The sequence below is a fragment of the Rana temporaria genome, chromosome 6 (genome assembly GCF_905171775.1).
Source record: "Rana temporaria chromosome 6, aRanTem1.1, whole genome shotgun sequence".
NCBI classification, from domain to species: Eukaryota; Metazoa; Chordata; class Amphibia; order Anura; family Ranidae; genus Rana; species Rana temporaria.
This window is the reverse complement of record NC_053494.1, coordinates 200,869,339-200,884,445: the sequence shown is the minus strand read 5'-3', so window position 1 is coordinate 200,884,445 and position 15,107 is coordinate 200,869,339. Positions and strand designations below refer to the sequence as shown.

General features: G+C 44.4%; 1 protein-coding gene across 3 annotated transcripts in view; it reads left to right on the top strand.

Moving 5' to 3' along the window:
- TMEM198 (transmembrane protein 198) overlaps positions 1-15,107 on the top strand; it is a 59,459-nt gene that overhangs the window by 21,304 nt on the left and 23,048 nt on the right. For all 3 annotated transcript variants that reach the window (XM_040358077.1, XM_040358078.1, XM_040358079.1), the window contains exons 2-3: positions 6,357-6,609; positions 9,685-10,260. In XM_040358077.1, the coding sequence (XP_040214011.1) occupies positions 6,456-6,609; positions 9,685-10,260 (730 nt within the window). In that variant the 5' untranslated portion in view covers positions 6,357-6,455. The remainder of the gene's footprint in view (positions 1-6,356; positions 6,610-9,684; positions 10,261-15,107) is intronic.

Genomic DNA, 15,107 nt, shown 5'->3' with positions numbered 1-15,107 from the left:
ATATGCCGGCGCTACTTAGCAATTACGCTGCGTATCTATGGATACGCAGGCGTAATTGCTTGCTGAATCTACCCCATTGATTCTTTTGGCAGGAATCTTACCCTTGACTTGTTTGCTCACATTTATGCCCACAGCATGCTGTGTGACATTGTAGATCTGACCAGTCTTGGCATGGTAGCTCCAATGGAATCGTCTCAAAGAGCTCAGGTCCCTTTCCAAATATTTGGACAAAGGGGGCCTTTCTTGGCTGGACTGGTTGGCATTTCAGCTCTACCCAAATGTCCTTCTCCTTGGCCTCCTTTTTCTTCCTCCTGTCTTCCTTTACACACTGCTAGGAACTGGCTGTGCTCTTAGACTGGTGGATGTGCTCTACATAGAGAAGGATCTTATGCCCCGTACACACGACCGGGTTTCCCAACGGTATAACTGCGAGGAGAGCTTTTGGCCGGGAATCCCGACCGTGTGTATGCTCCTCGCAGTTTTTCCGACGGGAAACATTCACCTTGTCTGTCTGTCCACCTGCAAGGTGATTGATTGTGGCCAGATTCTGGGTGGAGACTAAACCTGATATAAGCTTGCCAAGCCTTCAGTCTCATGCTTGTGATAGAGTGTGATAGATTGTGTAATACCTGCCTGTTTGTCTGCCCTGTTCTGCTAGATTGGATTTCCCTGTGTATGACCTCAGATGGGATATCGGACTATTTTCTGAACTCTGCCTGCCTTTTACCTGGACAGTCATTGAACCACTCTGCCTGTCTGCCAACCGCAAGTACCTGTTTGGTTTGCTCAGTCTGCGCTTGCCCTGGCACTTTAGCATTGCATATAAGTCCTGGGGGCAACCAAGTAGGCCTGCTTGTCTTATGTGAAAGGGGGCTGCTATAGGTGAACAACACAGTAGCCAGCTATATTGTCTGACCACCTGTGTTAGGGGTAAGCGTGACAGTTGGGGGGTATGTGATTAGTAGGCTAGGAACTTAGTGGGTCACCAGTTATGCAACTGATAATATTTGTATTATTACTATTATATCAAAAACTACAGAACGGTAATTAAAACAGGCCTGAAATATAAAACATTGTTCTACTTACATTTTGTACTTGACCAAATTTACCATCAGGACATTCAGAAATGTATATCTCCTTTGACTTCACTAAGTGCAGGATCTCAGTAGTTTGCAGTCAACCTTTCTATTATTATTTTATTAAAACAAGTTTTAAGTGCCCAATTCAAGTAGATATTCAGTCAGACGGATATTTCCTAGTTTAACCCTCACTTTTCTTACAGTAGTTATGCTGGGCCAGATTCTCATAGAATCGGCGGCGGCGTAGTGTAAGCCATTTACACCACGCCGACGCAATTTACTGGAGCAAGTGCCGTATTCGCAAAGCACTTGCTCCGTAATTTGCGGCGGCGTAGTGTAAATGGCCTGGCGTATGGCCACGTAATTCAAAGGGGGCGGCTTGTATTTAAATTAAGCGTGCCCCTGCGCCGATCGAACTACGCATGCGCCGGCCGGAAAAATAGGCCAGTGCGCATGCTCCAGCTCACGACGCAAAACGTCAATGAAGCCGACGTGAGCGTCATTGACGTAAAGTCCTATTCGCGAACGACTTAGTAAAACGACGTAACCGACGGAAAAAGACGACGCTGACCCGACGCCATACTTAACATGGCATACGGCGGACTGGCGTAAGGTTACCCTCCATATAGCAGGGGTAACCTTACACTTACGGAAACGACGTAAACGACGACGAGGCGGCGCAAAATCGTTCGGGAATCGGCGTATCAGGCTCAGTTGCATAGTCAAATGAGAAACGCACGTAAACGCCACCTAGCGGCCAGCGTAGAATTACATCTAAGATCCGACGGTGTAAGTGACTTACAAACCTGTCGGATCTATGCCGTATCTATGCGTAAATGATTCTAGGAATCAGACGCATAGATACCCGGGGCCAAAAACAGAGATACGACGGTGTATCTTGAGATACACCGTCGTATCTCTTCTGAGAATCTGGCCCACTAGGTGTCTAAATAACTGTAGGTTCCCACTTGTGCAACCTGTGTTCTGTGGGTTAATTTCAATGGGTGGTCCTACCCACAGAAATGCAAGTAAAAACGTCCCTGATTCTTTTATAAACCACTTAAGGACCGCCTTCTGCACATATACGTCGGCAGAATGGCACGGCTGGGCACAAAAACGTACAGGTACGTCATCTTTAAATGCCCAGCCGGTCCGAAGCTGCGCGACCCGATCGCCGCTGGAGTCCCGCAATCGGTCCCCGGAGCTGAAGAATGGGGAGAGGTGTGTGTAAACACAGCTTCCCCGTTCTTCACTGTGGCGCCGTCATCGATCGTGTGTTCCCTAATATAGGGAACCACAATCAATGACGTCACACCTACAGCCACACCCCCCTACAGTTAGAAACACAGATGAGGTCACACTTAACCCCTTCAGCGCCCCCTTGTGGTTAACTCGCAAACTGCAATTGTCATTTTCACAGTAAACAATGCATTTTTAATGCATTTTTTGCTGTAAAAATGACAATGGTCCCAAAAATGTGTCAAAAGTGTCCGCCATAATGTCGCAGTCACGAAAAAAATCGCTGATTGCCGCCATTAGTAGTAAAAAAAAAAAAATTATAAAAATGCAATAAAACTATCCCCTATTTTGTAAACGCTATACATTTTGCGCAAACCAATCGATAAACGCTTATTGCGATTTTTTTTACCAAAAATAGGTAGAAGAATACGTATCGGCCTAAACTGAGGGAAATTTTTTTTTATATATATATATTTTTGGGGGATATTTATTATAGCAAAAAGTAAAAAATATTGATTTTTTTTCAAAATTGTTGCTCTATTTTTGTTTATAGCGCAAAAAATAAAAACCGCAGAGGTGATCAAATACCACCAAAAGAAAGCTCTATTTGTGTGAAAAAAAGGACGCCAATTTTGTTTGGGAGTCACGTCGCACGACTGCGCAATTTTCAGTTAAAGTGACACAGTGCCGAATCGCAAAAACTGCCCGGGTCCTTTACCTGCCTAAAGGTCCGGGTCTTAAGTGGTTAAAATAACACCGCACTGAGTCACATGGTGCCGCAGCATTAAGAATTATTGACACCCCTGTGCATCTGCTAAAGAGCAGCTCGGTTTGTCTGTGTGTCGGTAACGTGTGCAATGTTGCAAGCGTTCCCGACTTTCACAATTGTGAACCTAGGCTAAGGCTGTGCAGGTTATTAGACACCAGACTAAAGCTGGCCATACATGGGTCAGTTTTTTTTTGTTCAACCAGCGGGTGCTGTGCCTTTGAGACTTCCCCGCCGTCAGAATACACAGATCAGCACTGCAGTCTATAGCCCTCCTGCTCTGATTAAAGCGGAGTTCCACCCAAAAATGTAACTTCCGCTTTTCGGGAATCCTTCCCCCCTCCTGTGTCACATTTGGCACCTTTCAGGGGGAGGGGGGAGCAGATACCTGTGTAATACAGGTAGTTGCGGGTGTAGGAATAGGTGCGATAGTGTGAATCAGGCCGAGGGGTGTGGCTGTTACTCAGCTCTGCCAGCACAGAGCACTGGAGGGTAGTAAGCAAAATTTGCACTGAGAAAAAAGGGCATTTTGTAAAAAGAATGAGCCATCTATCGGGATTTAAGGAAAAGTATTGTCAGCTATAATTTACATATAAATGTAACAGGGATCAGTAATATTTTCCATGTGTATAATAAGTGATGCAATAATTTATTATTTTCTCATTACCTGTGCATTTTCTGCTTTGCTGTGCTTTCCCATAGTTGTGCTTTACTGCACCTTCTCACAATAGAATTTCTGAAGTCAGTTTCTTTCTTTCAGTTTCTTTCTTTAAAAAAATACTGAAAATGTAAGTTAAAGAGGTACTTCACCCTTCCCTCTATTATTTTTTGTCTCCCTCCCCCCCCTGCTTACCTGATGCTGAGATGGCGGCGGTTGAGAAATTCACCCACACAGAGGATCCAGCATTGTCCTGCTGAGATCCTCTTCTCTGCAGCCACCACTGGGTCCCGCGCCACCACGTTCCTTTATAACATCATCAGGAGCAGTGTTGCCAACCTACCAGATTGAAATTTACTGGCACGACACCCGAAATTTACTGGCGCAGCCACGTTTTTACTGGCATTTCACAAAAGTTACTAAATTAAATTTTTAGATGCAAATTTTAGTATTTAGGCTACAAACAAGTACGCTAGGCAAATAGCAATGTGATTTAAAGCGGTAGTTCACCCTCACTGACATGATTTTTCCATCGAGACAGGCATTGTAGCGCGAGCTACAGTATGCCTGTCCCGATTTTTTTACCCCCGTACTCACTGTGTACTCGTACATTAAAGATTTCGGCTCCCGCGGGGAATGGGCGTGCCTATGGAGAGGGAGGACGATTGACGGCCGGCCCTGGCACGTCACTCTCCCCGAAGACAGCCGGAGTAGGTCTCGGCTCTTCACGGCGCCTGCGCACAGGCTATGCGCAGGCGCCGTGAAGAGCCAAGCCTATTTCGGCTATTTCTGGAGAAGCGTGACGCGCCAGAGCCGGCCGTCAATCATCCTCCGTCTCCATAGGCATGCCCATTCCCTGAGGGGAGTCGGTATCTTCGATGTACGAGTACAAGGTGAGTACGGGGATAAAAAAATCGGGACAGGCATACTGTAGCTCGCGCTACAATGCCTGATTTTATGGTAGAAGAAAAAAAAATATTTTTTTGGGTTTATAGGGTGAACCCCCGCTATTAAGGTAAAAAAATATATTTTTGTTATTTTTGATATAATAAGGGCAAATTATTTAGTCACATCACCCCCTGCCTACATCCCCCTCTGCCACCAACACCCCCTGCCTCCCCCCCCTCTGCGGTGCCACAACCTCCCCCTCAACCTCCCCCTGCCTCCAACCTCCCCCTGCCTCCAATCTCCCTCTGCCTCCAATCTCCCCCTGCCTCCATTGCCCCCTGCCTCCATCCCCCTCTGCGGTGCCACCACAGCCACCATCACCTCCTGCCTCCAATCACCCCCTGCCTCCAATCTCCATTCGCAGTTCCAAGCCGAACCGATCTTGGCTATTTTTACTGGCACATTCCCGCAACCACGGACATTTACGAACGGGGGAAAAAAGTGCCCGTTTTTACGAACCGTCCGTAAAAATACGGACGGTTGGCAACACTGATCAGGAGGCTGCGCTGGCTTTTTCAGGTTCTGGAGCAGCCTACCGATGACACACTGCTAGGCCTGCCCCCCTTCCTCGATTAGTAAATGGGCTGCGTCCCAGTGCCTCCTGGGGTATGAATGTCCAATATCCCAGGAGGTGTCGGGGGGCATTGACGTCTTGGCCTAGGCGAATGACTGAGGATGAAGGGGCGGGTCAAATCTTAATAAAAAATAAATAAAAAACAGTAAACGCAATATATGTGCAGTGGAAGGTGGGTGAGATGCAGAGGAGCCAAGTCAAATAAATGGGTGAAGATCCGCTTTACAATAGTACGTGTGTACATATTTAAAGGGGTTGTAAAGGTAAATGTTTTTTCACCTTAATGCATCCTATGCCATTGGCTGGTGCTGCTGTCAATCACAGCGGATGAGGCGGCCTGCCGGGGGGCGGGGCCGAGTGATACAGTCAGCGGCTATGCCCACCGCTGTATCACGGGAGAGCGCTTGCAAAAGCTTTCCACCATGCAAGCTCGCTCGCATGAAGGTAGAAAGCTTTTGCGAGGAGGAGCCGAGACAGCCGCCAAGGGACCCCAGAAGACAGGGTTAGGGGACACTGTGCAAAACGAGCTGCACAGTGGAGGCAAGTATAACATGTTAGTTATTTAAAAAGAAAAAAAAAATCTGCCTTTAGTGACCCTTTAGTGACACTGTTCCCAGGTGAGAGCGGGGACCAGTGACGGCGCGCCGTGATTGCTCAGCCTCAGCTGCTGACATTGCGGGCGCGCTGGACAGGTAAGTGCCCATTTTTTAAAAGTCAGCAGCTGCCGTATTTGTAGCTGCTGGCTTTAAAAAAAAAAAAAAATCGCCCGAACCTCTGCTTTAACCTGCATAAGGGTCCGGGTCTTAAGTGGTTTAACCCACAAGTGCTTTTTTTACCACTACTATTCCTTTATATTGGCCTTCTTCCAAATCAGTTCCAATTGTTTGTCAACAAAGGCAGGGTGATCAATCAATGAAGAGTTGGATTCCAATGTTGCTGGTCTTGGCTGTGGCCTTTGATTTTCTCACCTCCATCTGACATCTGTGACCGGTCTCATATGAAGTAATGACCTGTATTGAAGTTGCACTGTTCTACTTTGTTTGTCTTGTCTTGTTAACTGATGATTTCTTTGTCTTTGGCCACCTCTTATAGGACCAACGATAAGGCTCTGTACATGGAATTGGCTTCGTAATACGGATTTGTGAAGAACAATCACACCTGGACATACAATCCGTATCTCCTCCTGGGGACATGACCGCCACTATGCAAACCCTTCCCTTCAAGCAGTTTGCTCCGGAGGATTGGCCACCACAATGCGAGCAGGAGATCGAGAGGAGGTACCAGGTGGTGCCCTCTGTGGTCTGTGCCATGTGCTGCCTTTTCGGGATCATCTACTGCTTCTTTGGTGAGTATGTGTGGAGAAACTGACCATCACTTTATATTTCAATATTTTTATTTGTTGCACATACTGTAGCTTAGCATATCGTCAATCAAATAGCTTGTATCTTAACAGTATGTTCAACAGGGCCGCCATCAGGGGGTACAGGCAGTACACCTGTAAGGGGCCCGGATGGCAAACCCCCTTTTTTTTTGTAAGGGGCCCCGAGGTCCCCAGTGCCCTGGATGGCAACCCCCCCCCCCTTTTTTTTATAAAAAAAAATGTTTTAAATTTTTTATATATTTTTTATATTATTAAAGGGCCCAGAGGTCCCCAGGGCCCGGCTTAAAACCCACACCCCCCTTTTTTTATAAAAAATAATTAATTTTTTTTTTACATATATTTTTTTGTTTTTATTAAAGGGCCCAGAGGTCCCCAGGGCCCGGCTTAAAACCCCCACCCCCCTTTTTTTTATAAAAAATAATTTCATTTTTTTTTTATATATATTTTTTTGTTTTTATTAAAGGGCCCAGAGGTCCACAGGAGCCCAGAGGTCCCCAGGGCCCCGTATGGCAACCCCCTCTTTTTATAAAAAAAAAAAAAAAAAAATTATATATTTTTTTTGTATTTCTTTTCTCTTTTTATTAAACGGCCCGGAGGTCCCCGGATGGCTTCCCCCTTTTTTTATATATATATATATTTTTTGTAAGGGGCCCAGATATTAGCGGCGCCCCCCCCCCCACACCGCTTCTCAATTCACACCCCCCCCCGCGCTTCTCAATTTGAGGCAGCTGCACCCCCTCCCCCCCGGGTTCTCTGCTCCAGGGGGCCCATGCCTGAAGCTGTGTAAAGGGCCTCATAATTCCTGATGGCGGCCCTGATGTTCAAGCGCCATTAATGTTAAATGATGATGACTGTTAGGCAATATTAGCTGATCCAGGGATCTTCAAACTTTCTAAACAATGGGCCAGTTTACTGTCCTTCAGACTTTAGTGGGGCTGGACTGTGGGCAGTGGGAGTAAAAAATACCCCAGCATTAGTGGGAGTAACTAATGCCTCACACTTGGTGGTCAGTGGGAGCAAAAAAATTACAGTATATTGTTTCTGTGGTCAATAAGTTGAGAAATAATGCCCCATTTTTGGAGTCGGGCTTGTGTGAACTTAAAGCCCACACACGACCATTTTTTACAACGTTAAAAACAACGCAAAAAAATTAGAGCAAGTTCTACACTTTTAATGGCCATTTTTTTACGGTGAGAAAAATGCTCTGGAGCCCACACACAATGACATTAAAAAAAAAAAAAAACATTTTATATCCCGAAAAACGGTTGTGTGTATGCGGCATAAGATTGCCTAGCAACCAGGGAACTCCCAGATAGGCCTCAGGCTTCTGGCTTTCAACACATGTCCACCCAGACAGCTGACCAGAGGGCACTGAACGCCGATCACCTGACTCCTCCCCAATAAATAGGCTCTCCCAGCAGGCTATGGGGCCAAGGAAAACCCCTGCCAATTGGCTGGAGCAACCTATCAACTCATAGTCCAAGTTTATATGCATATTGCAGGAAAATTGCGCCACGGAATCGTGGTAAATTCGCGCTACTTTGAAGTCGCAGTAGTGTAAAAGGGGCCTAAGTTGGATCAAAGTTGGACTGAAGTTGCAGGGCAAAGTCGGATTGGAAGTCATACTACTTTCATGTCGGAGCAGTGTGAACGTAGCCTCGGTTCACACAAGCCCGACTCCAAAGTCACGCGACTTTCAAGTGCAACTTTGGAGTTAAACTTTGACACAACTTTGATGAGACTTTTGTGTTCTGTGGCATTAAAGTCATATCTAAGTCGGACCAAAGTAGTGCAGGAACCTTTTCTAAAGTCGGACCAACTTGTGTAGTACCAGTTAAGACAACTCTCATAGGGAAACATTGAATTTCACATGTCATCCAGCTTGGGATCTCCCAAGTCGGATCCTATGTCATATCAGTGTGAGCAGAGGGTTATAATCCTTGTTGTCTTTTTTGACATCTGTGTCCCATTGGGGAGATTTATCTTCACTTCCTGTGCCATAGCCAAAACAGGAAGTGCAAGGAAGTCCCTGAAATATGAGGGAATCCCTATTTGTCACCAAAAATAGTGTCCCCACTTGAAGATTACCCCTCTATTCTTATTCTGGTGATAACCCAAACTTTGGGATCTTCTTTCACTCTCACTCTCAGTGATAACGGTAAACAGGACAAATAACGGGGGTACAGTCAGCAATAAAAAAACTACAGGGTTCTAATCCCTCTCCACTCTTTCCAAAACTAAAAAAATAAGTGTTGTCTTTAGTAATATTTTAATATGTAGAGTCATGAGGAAAGGGAAAGGGGAGACATAACTAAAACCCTTAAATACATGACCTAGCTACAGTGGAACCTTGGTTTAAGAGTAACCTGGTTTGAGAGCGTTTTGATTTGCAAGCAACTTTTTTTTTTTTATTCTGACTCGGTTTGCGAGTGTTGACTCGGAGCAGAATTCAAGCTAAATAGGCCTGCAGTACCTGATTTGGCCTGAGGTACGGGGGCGCAGAAGCTGAGCAGAGCCGAAAATAGGCCTGCAGTACCTCATTTGGCCTGAGGTACGGGGGCACAGGAAACGAGCCTAAGTGTCCTCGGGCCCTTTCAGACGTTTTTGGCACTCTATGGCGCCCCCACCTCTGGCCGCATTCGTTATTGCATCCCGTTTAAGTCAATGCGAAACAAATTATTTTCGTTTCCATTGACTTGAATTGGAAAACTCACTTTGATATGCGAGTACTTTGTATTACGAGCATTCTCCTGGAAGGGATTATGCTCATAATCCGAGGTTCAAATGTACTTATCTACACACATTCCAGACTAACAAAGATGGCAGCCCCAGACGGGCTAACAGTAAAGCCTGTGAAAGCTAAAAAAAATAATATTCTATACAGGTTAGGAACAAGACTATTATATGCGTCTAATAAATATATATAGACTATAGATGCCTCTAATATTTTTAGTATTACAAAAAAATGATGGGTAATCCTATGTAGTGATGTCATTATCTGGACATGATTTCTGATTGCTATCCAATTCTCCCTTGCAGGTTACCGCTGCTTTAAGGCTGTCATGTTCTTGACAGGTCTGATGTTTGGCTCGGTGGTCATCTTCATGCTCTGCTATAAGGAACGGGTTCTGGACACGCAGCTGAGCGTGGAAGCCAGCGTTGGCATTGGCCTGGGCATCGGTGTCCTTTGTGGACTGGTAACCATGCTGGTGAGGAGCGTTGGACTGTTCATGGTGGGCTTGCTGCTAGGGCTGCTGCTTGCCATAGCAGGGCTAATCGTCATGGAACAGTTCTACCACCCGCGCACCGTCTGGGTTCCGGTGGCGCTTCTGCTCGGGATTGGGATGCTGTTTGCCGTGTTGACCTTACAGTGGCAGCGCTTCTTCACCACACTCTCCACTGCCGTCTTTGGCAGTGCCATCATGACTGTGACTGTGGATTACTTCATTGAGCTCTTTCTTCTAGTGCAGTACGTGTACCAGCGCATGAAGGTTGACCCTCCACAGCCCGTCTGCTGGTATAGCTGGGTCATCCTCGGGATCTGGCCTGTGCTCAGCTTACTGGGGGTACTCGTCCAGTGGAAAGTCACGGCAGAGGGATACTCACACACAGAAGGTAAGCTTACGCTGTTAGTCACTAACTTATATACTGCATTGTATTGAACTGATATGCATTCTCTCTTGCCCACCCCCCCCCCACACACACTATTCAATGGTTTGTAACCAGCCAGCCTTCTCCTGTCAATACCAGTGGCTGAGACGCAAAAAAATTAGGTGTAATGTTAGATAAACACACAAAACATACATTATGTGGCGAAAAGTTTGAGGAAACGTGACCATCCTATATAGCTAATGGTATGTGGACACCCCTACAAATCAATGAGTTCAGATGTTTCCAATGAGGAGTACTGGTAATGATACGGCATACAAAGACATTGTAGACAATTGGGCTAGATGCACGTAGATTTCGGCCGGCGTAGCGTATCTCAGATACACTACGCCGCCGTAAGCTTGAGCCGCAGGTCCTGTATTCACAAAGAACGTGCACTGTAACTTACGGCGGCGCAGTGTAACTGGGCCGGCGCAAGCCCGCCTAATTCAAAATAGGCTGGTTGGGGGCGTGTTCTATGTAAAATACTAGTGACCCCACGTATTTGACGTTTTTAACGAACGGCGCATGCTCCAAATGACGTCGGCAAATCGTCATGCTTTCGACGTGAACGTAAATTACAGCCAGCCCCATTCACGGACGAGTTACGCAAACGACGTAAAATTAGAAAAATTTGACACGGTTCCGACGTCCATACTTAACATTGGCTGCGCCATGTTTTTGGTGGTTTATCTTTATGCCTGAAAACCCCTTGAGTAAACAGCGTATTTTTACTGCGACGACCGGGCGTACGTTCGTGAATAGGCGTATCTAGCTGATTTACATATTCTAGGCGTAAATCAGCGTACACGCCCCTAGCGGCCAGCGTAAATATGCAGTTAAGATACGACGGCGTAGGAGACTTACGCCGGTCGTATCTTAGCAACATTTAAGCGTATCTCAGTTTGAGCATACGCTTAAAGTTGCGACGGCGGGGATTCGGACTTACGACGGCGTATCTACTGATACGCCCGTCGTAAGTCTTTGTGAATCTACCCCAATTGTGTACATCAGACCTTCTGTACCAGTATAACTACAAACAAGCTTGGTAAAGACAAGGATTGATGAGTTTAGTGTTGGGTAAACACAAGGGGCCTCAACCCTACCCTACTGGACACCTTTGGGATGTATTTTAGCACCAGTTGGTAGTCGGGTTCTCTCATCTAACACCAGTGCCTAACCTCAAAAATGCTTTTTCGCTAAATAGGCACAAATTCCCACATATACCCTCCAAAAGCTTATGGAAAGCCTTCCTAGAAGACTGGAGGCTGTATAGCCGCAATGGCGGAGATCAACTCAGCTTGTTGTCAAACAAGAAAGAAACCCCTTAAGGTGGACTTTTGAGGCACAATTTGTATAGTATAAGTATAAAGAGTATTATGAGTACAAAAAAGTTCCCCTCCCGTCCCCCCTGTTGTCTTCTGGGAAACACATTGGTCCCAGGAGACAGCGGAGACCAGTGAAGGCGCGCTGCGTGACTCGCGCATGCCCAGTAGGGAACCGGGCAGTAAAGCCGTAATGCTTCTCTTCCTGATTCCTGGCGGCGAGGGCAGCCGAGAGACGAGCGATTGCTCGGCTTCGGCTGCCGACATCGTGGCCACCCTGGAAAGGTAAGTGTTCATTTATTAAAAGTCAGCAGCTGCAGTATTTGTAGCTGCTGACTTTTAATATTTTTGTTTAGGTGGACCTCCGCTTTAAGGCACAATTTGTACAATATGAGTATAAAGAGTAATATGATTACAAAAAAGTATATTTAAAGTATTATTACATAAAAAACAACATATACAATACGTATCTCATGTTTACAACATTATCGTCATGTATTCACATAGCCAAGTATAGTCCTCTTGCACCCTACGCGTTTCAGAGTATATCTCCTTCTTCAGGGGTGTAAATTAGTAGAGGAGATTTGTTTAGAGGTATATTAGTAAGCATATATTTTTGCATAGAATCTTTCTCTGTTTTTAATGAATGGAATGTAAAATTCAACACTATTGTGTAAGTGTATATTTATGGACATGTTTTTTGGTAAAAGTTCTATGCAAAAATAGATTACTAATATACCTCTGTCTCAAATTATAGATCTGTAAAACAAATCTCCTCTACTAATTTACACCCCTGAAGGAGATATACTCCGAAACACTTATGCCGCGTACACACAATCAGTCAAACCGATGAGAACGGTCTGATGGACCGTTTTCATCGGACCAAACCGATCGTGTGTGGGCCCCATCGGTTATTTATCCATAGGTTAATAAAAAGCAATCTTGTTTTAAATTTAACCGATGGATACCTAACCGATAGGAAAAAAAACGATCGTTTGTAGGCACGTCCATCGGTTAAAAATCCACGCATGCTCAGAATCAAGTCGACGCATGCTTGGAAGCATTGAACTTCGTTTTTTTCAGCACGTCGTTGTGTTTTACGTCACCGCGTTCTGACACGATCGTTTTTTTAACCAATGGTGTGTGGGCGCGACGGACCATCAGTCAGCTTCATCGGTTAACCGATGAAAATGGTCCATCAGACTGTTTTCATCGGATGGACCGATCGTGTGTATAGGGCATTAGGGTACAAGAGGACTATACTTGGCTATGTGAATACATGACGATAATGTTGTAAACATGTAGTACATTCCGTATTGTATATGTTGTTTTTTATGTAATAATACTTTCAATAAACTTTTTTGTACTCCTAATACTATTTATACTTATATTATACAAATTGTGCCTTAAAAGTCCACCTTAGTGGCTTTCTTTCTTGTTTGACTTAAATACTGGATGTGGCACTTAACATGCATATATTTACCAACTCCCCTTGTAACTCAGCTTGTTGAAGCAACCCAGTCCAAAACCCAATTGGACTGGGTTTTTGACTGGGCTGTCAAACAAGCTCATATAGGTGTGATAGACACATTTGACCATATATTGTATGGAAACTGTGGTATCTGGCAAAATATGTAATTCTGTTCAGCCAGTCTTGTAATCAGGGCCGCCATCAGGGGGGTACAGGCAGTACACCTGTAGGGGGCCCGGATGGCAACCCCCGGAGGCCCATAGGGCCCCATATGACAACTCCCCATTTTTTATTAAAATATATATATATTGTTTAATATATTTTTATTTTATTTTTTATTAAAGGGCCAATTTTTTTTTTTTAGAGGTCCGGAGGCCCCCACGGCCCGGATGGAAACCCCCCCCTTTTTTTTTCTAATATATTTTTATTTTATTTTTTATTAAAGGGACAATTTTTTTTAGGGGTACGGGGAGCCGGAGATCCCCAGGGCCCCGGATGACAACTCCCCCCCCTTTTTTTTAATTTATTTTATATATATATATATATATATATATATATATATATATATTTATTATATTATATTTATTATTAAAGGGCCCCCCCTTTTTTTTTATTTATTTTATATATATATAGTAGAGGAGATTTATATATATATATATATATATATATATATATATATTTATTATTAAAGGGCCCAGAGATCCCCAGGGCCCCGGATGGCAACCCCCCTTTTTTTATAAAAAATAAAAATAAAAATTATATTATTTTTTTGTTTTTATGTAGATATTTTTCTTATTAAAGGGCTCAGATGTCCCCAGGGCCCCATGTGGCAAACCCCCTTTTTGTTGTTGTTATAAATGTTTATTTTTTTATTTTTGTTTATATATATTTATGTTTTATGTTTTTATTAAAGGGCCCTGGATGGCAACCCCCCCCCTTTTTTTTTTATAAATGTTTATTTTTATATATATATATATATATATATATATATATATATTATTACAGGGCCCAGAGGTTTCTTATTTTTATTATTATTATTAAAGGGCCCAGAGGTCCCGGATGGCAATCCCCCTTTTTTGTATTTTTTTTTTATTAAAAAAATAAATAATAATTTGTATATATATTTATTTTTTATTAAAGGGCCCAGAGGTCCCCAGGGCCCCGGATGGCTACCCCCCTTCTTTATATATATTTTTATTTATTTCTTCTTTTTTTTGTAAAGGCCCCCCGCTTCTCAATTCGCAGCAGCCCCCCCCGCTTCTCAATTTAAGGCGGCAGCACCCCCCCCCCCGGTTCTCTGCTCCAGGGGGCCCATGCCTGAAGCTGTGTAAGGGGCCCCATAATTCCTGATGGCTGCCCTGCTTGTAATACACACAGCCCTCGTGGCAAGACTGTAGCCTTATATGTCACCTACCTGCCTCGAGCCCGGATAGTAAGCAATTGAGCTGCAAGTTTGAAAATTACTTGCTAAGCCAGACTTACCAGGCTTCACAAGTTTGTTGCACACTTGCAGCAAGTTCGCATTGCATTACTCCAAATCAAATTTCTTTGCAAACATTGTGCAAGTCTGCTGCAAGTTCTGGTTCAGTTGTGTTGTGCAATAGTCATCCCACCACAGGGGTCACTGTGGCTGAATTTTCATGCTGTAGACTTGCAGAGCTCTTACTGTAGACTCACCACTGCAACCTTTCTCTTACTAGAGACTTGCCACCCAAATTTGCTACAAATTAGAAAAGTGTCAAGTAGAACTTGTGCTTCAAGTGCTCTGCAAGTGTACAACTTGCTAGTGAAAATGTGCAGCAAGTTAACAGATTTACAATTTAACACTGCCACAAATTTGTGGCAAGTTATCCTTGCTATCTAGGAGCCTCCTCACTGAATAAGTGTCATCATGCTGCCTATCATATAGGTCTGCATAAGCACCTCCCTGCCAGCTCCTGCTGCCTAAACTATGTTAGGATGATAACTATAAGCACTTCAAGAGGCTTTATTCATGCAGTGTTCATTGAAAGCTGTGG